Genomic DNA, 13,105 nt, shown 5'->3' on the forward strand with positions numbered 1-13,105 from the left:
CAGAGTCATGGGATTGCGCCCATCAGGACATGGACAGACATCCAATTTCAAAGTAAATCTTGAGCGATCTGCTTTAGGGAATATGGGTACCATTTCAGACACAGCCAGAGTCTCTAGAGGAGGTTGCTCCCAGCAGTCCTCCTAGCTCTGTGTCTGTCCTCTGAGGTCTCTCTCTCTCAGCTCTAGGACTGCCACTGTCTCCAGTGAGGAACAGGAGGGGTGGGGGCGCTATATTTAACTCGCTCTATTGGCAAGCAGAAGCTCTGCAAACGCTGCCTCCTTTCATATCAGAGCTCCCCTGGGAATCTGGTTAAGTGTGTAGGCTAGGTAAAGTGGGTGTGGTGGTGGGGAGAGGGGGTTCTTGTGTATGCATGCATGTTTGCGAGTGTGTCTTTACCATGTCTGCTGACCCATACCCCCTGTGTCATAATGAATTATGAGCTTGGTCAGAGAGAGAGAGAGAGAGAGAGAGAGAGACAGAGAGAGAGAGAGAGAGAGATGTATATGGGGTCCTGATGCTAAGACACCCAGCCAATCTCCCTGACAACACTGCCCAAGGCAAACACACACATACACAGCAGACTTAGCTTTCTACAGCGATGAAGGAACAGAGCTCGATTTTCCTCCCTTCTATCTTCACATCCTCCTTTTTGGCACCGTTACCTCTCTCTTTTCTTTACCTCTTGTCATGTCTAATTTTCTACTACATCTGAGATTATGTGTGGTTGTGTGTATATATGTGTGTGTGCACATGTCTCCACTCAACAAGATCTCGCTGCCTCACTTCAGTAAACAACATTTGTCCGGGGGGATAAATGTAAAAACTAGAAAATTAAGTTTAATCATTAATTAAAGTTGAGGTTTGGGATAGGGTTAAAACATAAAATAATAAGAATGAGTGCCTAGCAATGGGATTGAACCCACGATCCTCTGAGCTGTAGAGCGCGGTTCAAAGGTCATGAACAGTCAAAATCATGTTTTTCATGAAATTTGATGATATTTGGATGAAACCAAATCAAAGTATGATGCCCAAAGTATGAAAAATGACTGTTGCTTTTACATTGATACATTTTGATCACACAGTAACTGGTCCCCTCCCCCATGTTAAATACTTGGATTCAGAAGGTGTAATGTAGACGCAGGGAGTCAGGAAGCAAGTGCAGTTAATGAGTTTAATGACGAAGAACATTGACCGATACAAAACAAGAAAAGCGTCTAAACATGGAAACATAAACAATATTGCCTGGTGGGTGATAACAACGCTATATAAAGGGGAAGTAATCAGGGAGGTGATGAAGTCCAGGTGTGCCTAATGAGGCGCAGGTGTGCGTAATGAAGGTTGCCAGGTGTGCGTAAGGATGGGTTGCCAGGACCATTGGTTAGTGGAACGGCGACGTCGAGTGCCGGAGAGGGGGAGCGGGAGTGGACGTGACAGGAGGCGGGATTATTAAGGGAATAGGGTGATCCTAACTCTCATTTTAATACACCAATGGTAACATGATATTCTCTTACCTAATTTAAATAAGTACCGCCTTGTAACCAACATCGGAGAAGGCGTGTTTGCAGAGGGACGTGGTTTATATAGCTAGATAGCTACTCTACTGATGCCAACATTTGACTATGTGGTGTCAGCAAATACAGTATAATTACAATTTTACACTATTCATCTATGGCAAAGATACTTCCAGTATATGTCTCCCCTTTCATCTGTGTCTGGTGTTAGCTAGTTACTGGCTAGCTAGGTCTTCAGCCAGCATGGAACAAAAGAGGGGGAAGGGTCGTTCAAAACTCTGACGCAGCTGTCACACTCTAAAAAGTAAAGGTTCCTGGAGAATCCTTTAGGGGTTCTTCAAATTGAAACTGTGGAGGAACCCCTATAAGTTCTTCAAAGAACTCTTTAAAAGGGTTCTTCAAATAACCCCTTTTAATGGATCCTCAAAGAACCTTTTGAAGAACCTTGAACTACCCCCCCCCCCTCCCCTATTAATATTATTATTAATAATACGCTTAACAATAACAACAATAACACAATATTGTAGTTGTCAGTGTTTATTATGATTTTAGTAGCAAAGCAGAATAAAAAATAAAAAATATGAGGTAAACTCCCAGCCAGTGGCGGTTCTAGACACATTTTACTAGGGGGGCCAAGGAGGGGCCAGTGTTTAATCAGGGGGGCACACATAAAAAAACTGGCAACACATGATATTCAAAGATTATAAACTTTATTTTACTTTAAAATCATATGACATTTATTATAACACGTATTTTGTACAAGAGTGCAGATGCAAGAGAGATAGTGCCATAAAAATGAAAAAAAAAAAAATGAAAAAAAAATGAAAAAGTACAGGGTACAAATACAGGGTTCATATTCAATGTGAACAAAACTCCAGGATACAACAAAGGGTACAACAATGTGCCATTTCCTATTTATGGAAGCCCCACTACTGTGGACAGTTGATTCCACATTTTGTTTTAAGAAAGAAAACTTTCTGAGTGATTTATAAACAAAACACACTACCCTGTATCCATTTAGGTAAAATAAACCAAATCAGAAAAGAAATTCAATTCAAAGAGGCTTTACTAGCATGACCATATTGACATACAGTATTGCTAAAGCACATAAACAGGGAAACGTGTTACACATTAACATCCAGTAGTCCAATAGGATGCAGACAATAAACATTAAGTTAACATTCGTTTAAAAGCAACAATCATGTCAACACAATGTAGCAATATGAACAACACTGATGGATATCAGCAACAACATGAAAACAAGAATATTACAGGTGTCTGTGTGTGTGTGTGTGTGTGTGTCTGTGTCTTTGTGTACTTCACTGTCAGTTGATGAGCAGGTGTACAAAAAAAGGCTTTACAACATATATGGGCAAGTCCATTTAGGACAGCACATTTCCACCATAGTTCACATTAGGAAAAAATGACAGCATGAATGCTCACTAAACAAACATATACTACATATACCTTTTTATACACATTTTTTTTCAGTAATTTTTTAAGAGTGAAAGGGAAGTAAGCAATCGCTCATCATAGGATCATACATATTTCAGTTACAATATTAGTTACAATATTAGTGTTAGTTAGATCATCATGTCAAAGCTGGACCTGCAAAGTCTGAACGACACAAGTGTGCAATGATTGGAGTGATTTTGTATCTTTTTTTTCTTGCTTTGCTTGTTTTCAAAAGGAAAAATCATAGTTGGTAAAAAATAAAATAAACTTTTGTTGAAAGGTATCACACTGTATAATTTACAAATATCTAAAGAGGTTTAGTGGATGCCATAAAACATCTGTGGAGCTTGAAGATTTGTAGTACATAGATGTTTGGCAGAGATAATTCAAAATAATAAAATCATAAACTCTATCTATCGAGAGAGAGAGAGAGAGAGAGAGAGAGAGAGAGAGAGAGAAGTGTTTCCTTAGAGCAGTACATGCAGCAATCACTTAATGGAGTGATGTCATAATGGGCCACAAAACTTTGGGGATGTGGATGGAAAGTTACAGGCAGGAGAGGGGAACCAACAGAAGCAGGTCTTGAGACATGAGTTTGCCCCTTTTTGAAAACCTCTTGAGAGAGGATTGGTGGGATATATATACATACATACATACACTCTAGTAGTGTGTGGAACTACTGGTACTGTGAGGAAAAAAAGATAGATGATGTAAAATGAAAAATAAAACAAGCTTCAGCTTCTTAAGACACGGTGGGTTCATCTAAGTAGACACATGTAACTTCATGTGGACACCAGACTGTCTCTGTCTACACATGTAACTTCATATGGACACCAGACTGTCTTTGTTTACACATTTAACTTCATATGGGCACCAGACTGTCTCTGTCTACACATGTAACTTCATATGGACACCAGACTGTCTTTGTTTACACATTTAACTTCATATGGGCACCAGACTGTCTCTGTCTACACATGTAACTTCATATGGACACCAGACTGTCTCTGTCTACACATGTAACTTCATATGGACACCAGACTCTTTGTCTACACACGTAACTTCATGTGGACACCAGACTAACTCCATTCATTTTACCGGTGGTATTGAGAACAGATAAACCCACCGTGTCTTAAGAAGCTCAAGCTTGTTGTTTTATTGTTCATTATATCTCTTTTTCCTCACAGCGGCACTCATACGCTACTAGCGTATATATCATATAGATACACTACAGCAACAGGATACGGCGGTTGTGCTGTCTGGCAAAACGGTGCGCCACTCTAATTTACCCGTGTAGAACGTTGCCGTGTAGAGCGTTGCATTAGTTCCGCTTTTGGCGCTCGCGTGTAAAATAGTTATAAATTCATAATTTTTTATTTGGTCAGCACGGGGGGGCCACAGGGGTGGCCAGGGACATTTCCAGGGAGGCACGGGCCTCCCCCGGCCTCCGTGTAAAACCGCCACTGCTCCCAGCAGAGCCCCAAGTCCAATTGATATATCCTCTGGCATGTTGATGTTAATGTGTTGATGTTCTCTGTATCCATAGCCAGGATGATTTGGCAGTGCATGGTGATCGAGCAAGTTTCCTGTTATATTCCTCAGAGGTGTAGGGAGGGTGAAGTCTGTACATCCAAAAAATAGCAGTTATTAAGATGATTAACAAAACATTCACACGACAGTATTCATACCTTGGTTTTTGTGGTAAATGTGAATGAAAAAAATGGTTTTAATAATGGTTTTCATACACATACCTTGTCCATAATGTAGAGGCCTGTGGGATATTCATTGTAGCGGTAAGAGAGGAGGATGGTAAATCTGATCTGCATAACATACTAATACCAACTGACATACCTTTGTATGCCTCCTCGTCTGTATACCTGCAGACACATACACAAAAGTGAGCAGTTCAGTCATCTGTACCCAATACAGCTAGCCTTCAACATATTCTTATAGCATACATATTCTTACTTCTTTGTTGATTGATATCCATTGAATTCTGTCCAATTTCTGTTTTAGAAAGATTTGCACAAATATGAAAAGATGGATAATGTCATCAGAAAACAATATAAATTTAGATCATACAAGGGACAAACCTTACCTTAAATTGAGGAGATATTTAAATTGTTCAGTTAAGTGCCTGCACCTGCTGTCCTTTCAAATTCAAATCCAAATGTTTCAGTTGGGCAGTTAGGTTCCTGCAAGAACCCCCACCAACTTAGGAGGTTCTTCAATGAACCCCACCTCCTATGGGGTTCTTGGAAGAACCTTTTGAGTGCAATTTTCAGTGCCAAGAACCCTAAGGTTCTTCGAAGAACTTTGAGGATCTTAGAAGAACCCTTGTTGAACCCTTCATTTTTAGAGTGCATGCCAACACATCCGTCAGTGCTGCGGTGAACCACATCACAAGAGACATGCCAAACGGGAGAAAAACATTTACTTAATTAACCATGTTTCCATCCACAGTTTTTATGCGAGTAAAAAAATAATGACAGCTGTGATGGAAACAGGAAGTTTTGGTACAATTCTATAAATGCAGAAAGATCATTTGTTTGTTCGACATGGTGGGATCTTTTTGTGTCTGTAAAATTAATTATGCGAGAAATGGTGGTGGAAACGCCTTTATGTGCAAACATTGATATAATAACCATCATATCTAAGTAAACTTAGAGTCACGCAATGATATGGTGTGTGGTCCTCCCACTACGACTCGGAAACCCTGCAGTTTATTAGGCTACACATGAAATAAGTTATGATGAACTTCACAGGGTGGTGAAAGTGCATGGTGATCTTGATGCTCCTTTCCAATAAGTATCGAGGGTCTTATTCTGGTGACATGATGATCGATGCTTGACTGCCATTTGACAAATAAAAATATTCTCGCTCTTATCCATAATAATCTCATCATGTAGACTAGCCTACTCGCACAGCCTACCCGCAATGTATCTACGAGCTGTTGGCTAGAGCGCAGGTGCCAAGACCAAAGCAACAGTTCTTCTGACAAAACTATCGGTAGAGAACCGTAAAAATGCGATGGAAACACATTGAACTCTAGATTTTGATTCGGTACATGAAAACTTAAGTGAAACATGTATTTTTGTGTGCACTATGTCATCACATACTGATTTTTGTTTGGTGGTGACACACAACTGGTGAAACATTTGCATATTTTGGAATATTCGCATGATAATTTGTCGCCAATTAGATGGAAACCTAGCTAGTGATGCAATTTCAATGTTGTTTGACTTTCTTTGAGTATCATCAAATTAGCTTGAGATGATTTTACTGCAAAACTGCTCACTGCATCCACATTTCTTGACACAGGTGTTTCAAAGAGCTGTCAGTCAAGGCAAGCTCATGAATATAAGCTCCCTGCCCACTCAGGGTGTATTTTCAAACTTTCTGGTTGTTAGCCATGAGAGAAAAAGCATTTCTATCCCCCCAAAATATTATGGGTGATATTTTAGTCACTCAATAGGCTATTTTATTTGTGACCTTTTTGTTCGGGACCTTTAAGCCCTTCCTCTATCCCCATCCACAACGCCCTAGCAAGCCGTGAGCCTACTCGATGGAAATAGGCGCTCACGTTGCCCCTAGTGACCAGTATTGAAGGCATCTCCCGACGTCCTGGGGACCTGGACAAACGTCTAATACTGCAGTCTATCTGGTTTGACCTGGCTTCTCCACTCCCACTAGCCTCCTACATCCTGTTGATCTTATGAGAAAGACTGATAATAAATTGAGGTCACCCTCCACCTCCACTTTGTCACACCTTCTGCAATCGCTGCCTCTATCTCTGCCACTCTCAAGGTGCCCCCCTTGCCTCTTCCCTCCTCCCCTCTCTCCACCCTCCCCTCTGTCCTCCCTCCCTCTCTTTAGGAGAATGGTTCCATCACAAGCTGTTTTTATCAGGATCATCGCCATGGTAGCGCAGAGAGGAGACTGACTGTGTGTTATTGACAAGGGACTGTGTGTGTGTGTGCGTGAGTGTGTGAGCATGTTGATTACGTATCAATGTGTATTTCACCGGGCTAATGAAGAGAGGCTTTCAGGGTCTGCTGATTCATTTATCCAGATGCAGGGAGGACTTTATATCACCCAGACTGATGGACATTTATTATCTCACTGTCACTGCAGAGAGGGAGGAATAATCTGCTGGAGTCGGTGGGTTTCTGTGTTGGTCTCAGACAGAGTGCTTTCTTGCTTTCTTTCTTTTAGATGATGCATGTATGAACTACACATTGAAACATCCAGCCCAATGCAGGAGGTTTAAAAAATACTTACTAGTCGCAAAAGTACCGTGCTTGTCTTTAAGTATGTGCTGGCTGGCTTGTGTTGAAGAACAATGCCTGTTTGTTTGTATGTGTTTGGGTGTGGGCGGGGGACGGGGGGCGGGGGACGGGGGGCGGGGGGCGGGTTTGTGTAGACAAAACAGACGCTGTAGGCTGCATCCCAGTGAGTCCACAGTGCCACCTCAACACCCACAATGCGGTCCTTCACACCCCCAGACCCCCACAGCATTCCTGCCACCAGACCAGATGCTCCCCAACCCCTCTCTCTCTCTCTCTCTCTCTCTCTCTCTCTCTCTCTCTCTCTCTCTCTCTCTCTCTCTCTCTCTCCCTTTTCTCCCTTCATCTCTCTCAGGGTATCAGGGCAGCATGTGTGAACAGAGGGTGGACCCATGTGCCTCCAGCCCCTGCCACAACAACGGGAGCTGCTTCCCCCAGGGTCCCGGCCTGGGCTTCGGGTGCAGCTGTGCCGCCGGCTTCACTGGCCCGACCTGTGCTCAGCTGGTGGACTTCTGTGCCCTCAACCCCTGTGCCCACGGGATCTGCCGCAGTGTGGGCACCAGCTACAGGTGTCTGTGTGTCCCAGGTGAGCTCTCCTGTGTTTGTATATGTGTGTGTGTGTGTGTGTGTGTGCGTGTGTGTGTTAGTATGGGGGGTACTCTCCATCTGATCAACCTCCCATTACCCACACTATAGATAAGCTGTAAGACTAGCTAACAGATTGATTCTCCCACAATCAATCAGATATTACAGTGAACCTGCCACATATAATATACAGCATCATAAATTAGCATTGTTACTACTCATCATTCCCCAACCCACCCCAGTGATATCATTGATGCAGACACACAGTGGGTAATACGATGCCCATGACTGACATGTCATGCATGCTAATTGATCATGCCACTGGTTTTTATGGCTCCATGCTCAGATTAATGGTATGGAATGATAACAAATCCTTATCCCTTATTCAGCAATGAATTGAAATCATTTCAATTACTTTAGCTGGGCTTGATTGAGCTTGCCTGGTACAAGGGAACCAATAGAATAGTCACAAAATTGCAAACCCTGCCCATTTGGCACTCCAGGCAGGCTAAAACAAAAAGTAATATTTGGAAAGATTTCAAATAGTATTTGAACCCAGGTATGGGTGTGACTGCAGGAGAACGACCCTATCAGTAGAAGCATCAACAGTGTGACAGGCTGCTCCTCCTCCTTATCAGTTTTTCCTAGAGTTCCCTTTATATATCTTTCTGTCTTTCAGTTTTCATTTTGATTTAATTTGCAATCTTAGGTTGGATGGGGAGTGAGATACACTCTAAATTAGTAATGGCTGTTTTTTTGTTTTTACAGAAACAACCCAATTCCACCATTTTAGATCACTTCACTTAAAATAGTTCCTTTGGTAATCACACTATCGATTCAGACTGTCCTCTATTGTCCTCTGTAGCCAGGTACTTCTCACTGTGTTCATACTCTTATTAGTATATTCTTGTCTCATAACATTGCATTATGTTATTTGTTCTCTCATAGAAACAACCTCAGACCTTGCATTGGTACAGTATATTCACGCATAATATCTATTTTCACCTTTCACTCTAACCTATTCTCTGTTATTCTCCATTGCTCTTAATCTCTTCCTCTCTTTGGCTTTCTGTCCCTCTCTCTCTGTCCTCCTCTCTTCTCTCTCTTTATCTCTCTTTCCTCACCTCATTTCCCTCTCCCCCTCCTCTGTAATCTGGTTGCCATGGTGATTGAATTTTATTAGGATCTCTTTTTATTAGGTGAGACAGTTGCTTTGCGCTTCCTTCCAGACCATTGTCTGTCTGCAGCCGTTGTCTGACTACACAAGTTGGGCAGATGATGCCGTCCAGTCACACATCTCCATCCAGACAGCCCTCATCTAACGGGAATGATGTCATTGGTCATTCGCAATCAGACTCGTTTAAGGAAATAATTGACGTTTTCTCCTGTTCATCAATATGCCAGCTGGTGTCTGCATCTTCTACGAGGAGAGGGGGCTGTGAGGGATCTGATATATACTCTAGTGGATCCCAGGCTCCCTGTATTCATATCAGACAGAGGAGAGTCAGACTAGCCAGAGGAAATGGGTCAGGGAGTCTGGGAAAGGCACTTGACATTTCACTGGCTTTTTATGAGAACCTCTGGGATTTATCAAGGCTTACTTTGTATGTAAATGTTTCCTCTCATGGTAAACGACAAACACATGCACTCACCAGCAGACAGCCAGACACACACTCACACACGCATTACACATACCGACATGTCTATACTCAGTATGGTAGCTTCTGCTTGTATACTCTGAAGAAAGAACACAATGTCCTACATCAACTCTGTGATTCTGTCAATCGCTGTGTTCTGACCTTGGGCTTATACTGCTTCTCTTTCATTGGTAAAAACACCAAGACCCACAGTTCTCAGTCCCAGTGCAAACCTGCCACCCAGTGGGAACTGGAGTGTACTGCATTTAATAGACTTCACTAACAGTCATGGCTGAATCATGGCTAACCATAGAATTACATCTATCATTAATTTAATAGGATGTCTGTGGATGTAACATCCACAAGGTTTTGCCATAGTCATGTAGGCAAACAAATGCATTGACTTGATCGATCTAAGTGATAATATCTATATAGAAATAAAGGCACATTCAACTACTTTTAACTCACCCTTTAAAAACATCTCATAAAAAATATGATATGTGCTGAGAAGTGTATCACCATGATCTTCTCGTTAGTGATATCTAAACGTAATCATTACTTGAACTGTCATCTAATATTATGATCAAAGACAGTGTGACTTTATGTGTGTGTGTGGTGTGTGTGTGTGTGTCTCCCAGGTTACCATGGTCTGTACTGTGAGGAAGAATACAATGAGTGTCTGTCAGCCCCCTGCCAGAACTACGCTACCTGCAGAGACCTCATCAACGCTTACGAATGTGCCTGCACTCCCCAGTATGAAGGTAGGTGTGTGTGTGTGTGTGTGTGTGTGTGTGTGTGTGTGTGTGTGTGTGTGTGTGTGTGTGTGCGTGCGTGTGTGTGTGTGTGTGTGTTGATTTCAATCCAATGTGACTGACAACTCAATGTGGACAGTTTTAAGTATATGTTATCCTGGGGTGGGCTTGTGTGATGATGCTGGTACTGCAATATGTACAGTGAGGGATTAAAGGGACGATGGACGGCGCCATGTACTGTCAAATCTTGGGTGAGAACCTCCTTCCCTCAGCCAGGGCATTGAAAATGGGTCGTGGATGGGTATTCCAGCATGACAATGGCCCAAAACACACGGCCAAGGCAACAAAGGAGTGGCTCAAGAAGAAGCACATTAAGGTCCTGGAGTGGCCTAGCCAGTCTCCAGACCTTAATCCCATAGAAAATCTGTGGAGGGAGCTGAAGTTTCGAGTTGCCAAACGTCAGCCTCGAAACCTTAATGACTTGGAGAAGATCTGCAAAGAGGAGTGGGACAAAATCCCTCCTGAGATGTGTGCAAACCTGGTGGCCAACTACAAGAAACGTCTGACCTCTGTGATTGCCAACAAGGGTTTTGCCACCAAGTACTAAGTCATGTTTTGCAGAGGGGTCAAATACTTATTTCCCTCATTAAAATGCAAATCAATTTATAACATTTTTGACATGCATTTTTCTGGATTTTTTTGTTGTTATTCTGTCTCTCACTGTTCAAATAAACCTACCATTAAAATTATAGACTGATCATTTCTTTGTCAGTGGGCAAACGTACAAAATCAGCAGGGGATCAAATACTTTTTTCCCTCACTGTATGCTAATTCGATGAGTTTATACAGCCTGTTTTTTTATAAATGTATCCATATAAGTGATTGTATGTTGTCAACAGTATGTGTTTGTGTTATATATTGCGAGATAGTGTGCTGTCTTGGTGTAAACTGTCATATGTAGAGCAGACCTGGGTTCAAATACTATTTGTAATCGTTTCAGATACTTATGCTGTGCTTTAATGTGCTTGTCTGTTGCAATGAGCCAATACAAAAGTCCTAAAAGTGCAAACACAGCCCCCCTGGCACTCCAGACAGGCTAAAGCAAATGCTTAAAGGGTTTGAAATATTTCCAATGGTGTTTGAACCCAGGTCTGTAGAGAGTACTGTGTGAGTGTCATTAATGGGCCATATGTGTGTGTGCCCGTGCAGGCAGACATTGTGAGCTCTACAGGGATCCTTGTCTGAAGGCTCACTGTCAGAACGGAGGACACTGTGAGAGTGTGGGCCTCAATGCCACCTGTGTCTGCCCACCTGGTTACCTGGGTGAGCATTTAAACTCTGTGTGTGTGTGTGTTTTGTGTGTGCATGCATGTGTGCATGCGTGTGTGTGTGTGTGTGTGTGTGAGAGTACACATGTCTGTCACCCAGTCTATCATAGTAGGCCTTGGGGGCACAGGTGGGAGTAGGCTGTTCTGACTAGGGAGCAAAGCCCCTCTGAACCGTTTGAAAGTATACCTGTACCTGCTGTTCCAGTTAAACATAATCGGTTATAACTATCGGTTATCTCAGGGGAAGACTGTGAGGTTGATGTCAACGAGTGTGAGAGCAATCCCTGTCATCACGGAGGAACCTGCATCGACCAATCAAATGCCTACACCTGCCACTGCCCCCCAGGCTGGGTAGGGGCCAGCTGTGAGATACGTAAGTACATTACCCAGAATCCCCTTGTTGAGGGAGTAAATTATGAAATATGATTACATGTACATGCCTTTCTTAGGTTATTCATAACAGTCTGTCTGTCTGTCTGTCTGTCTCCCTCTCTCTCTCTCTCTCTCTCTCTCTCTCTCTCTCTCTCTCTCTCACTGTCTCTCTCTCTCTCTCTCACTGTCTCTCTCTCACTGTCTCTCTCTCTCTCTCTCTCTCTCTCTCTCTCTCTCTCGCTCTTTCTCCCTCTCCCTCTCTGTCTCTGTCTCTGTCTCTCTCTCTCTCTCTGTCTGTCTGTCTGTCTGTCTGTCTGTCTGTCTGTCTGTCTGTCTGTCTGTCTGTCTGTCTGTCTGTCTGTCTGTCTGTCTGTCTGTCTGTCTGTCTGTCTGTCTGTCTGTCTGTCTGTCTGTCTGTCTGTCTGTCTGTCTGTCTGTCTGTCTGTCTCTCTCTCTCTCTCTCTCTCTCTCTCTCTCTCTCTCTCTTCTCCCTCTCTGTCTCTCTCTCTCTCTCTCTCTCTCTCTCTCTCTCTCTCTCTTTCTCCCTCCCTCTCCCTCCCTCCCTCTCTGTCTCTCTCTGTCTCTGTCTCTGTCTCTCTCTCTCTCTCTCTCTCTCTCTCTCTATCTCTCTCTCTCTCTCTCTCTCTCTCTCTCTCTCTCTCTCTCTCTCTCTCTCTCTCTCTCAGACTTGCAGTGGAAGACGGCCCACCCCGAGGACACCCTGACCAACATGCCGCGTCACTCCCTCTACATCATCATCGGCGCCCTGTGTGTGGCCTTCGTCCTCATGCTCATCATCCTCATCGTGGGCATCTGCCGCATCAGCCGCATCGAGTACCAGGGCTCGTCTCGCCATGCCTATCAGGAGTTTTACAACTGCCGCAGCATCGACAGCGAGTTCAGCAACGCCATCGCCTCCATCCGCCACGCCAGGTGAGACGGCACAAAGCTCTTTGAACTAGTCACACCTCAGGGTAGACTAGGCTTGCTAACTATGAGTATACAAGTGCCCCAACATTGTTAATATATAATGTATTAATTTGATTCAGACATTAGAAACACCTCCTGTTATAGCTTTACTGTTTACCGGGAGATAAAGGCCCATTCAAGATTCACGTTTTTAATGTCAAGTACAGTGAAATGCCTTTCTTGCAAACTCAAAACCCAACAATGCAATAATC

General features: G+C 43.1%; 1 protein-coding gene across 1 annotated transcript in view; it reads left to right on the forward strand.

The window, feature by feature from the left end:
• Nucleotides 1–13,105, forward strand: part of LOC311102145 (delta and Notch-like epidermal growth factor-related receptor) — a 75,513-nt gene that overhangs the window by 60,733 nt on the left and 1,675 nt on the right. The window contains exons 8-12 of the mRNA XM_084143378.1: nt 7,606–7,836; nt 10,111–10,233; nt 11,434–11,547; nt 11,794–11,925; nt 12,611–12,857. Coding sequence (XP_083999504.1) covers nt 7,606–7,836; nt 10,111–10,233; nt 11,434–11,547; nt 11,794–11,925; nt 12,611–12,857 — 847 coding nt within the window. The remainder of the gene's footprint in view (nt 1–7,605; nt 7,837–10,110; nt 10,234–11,433; nt 11,548–11,793; nt 11,926–12,610; nt 12,858–13,105) is intronic.

The sequence above is a fragment of the Coregonus lavaretus genome, assembly GCF_964263955.1.
Source record: "Coregonus lavaretus genome assembly, chromosome: 26".
Taxonomy (NCBI): Eukaryota; Metazoa; Chordata; class Actinopteri; order Salmoniformes; family Salmonidae; genus Coregonus; species Coregonus lavaretus.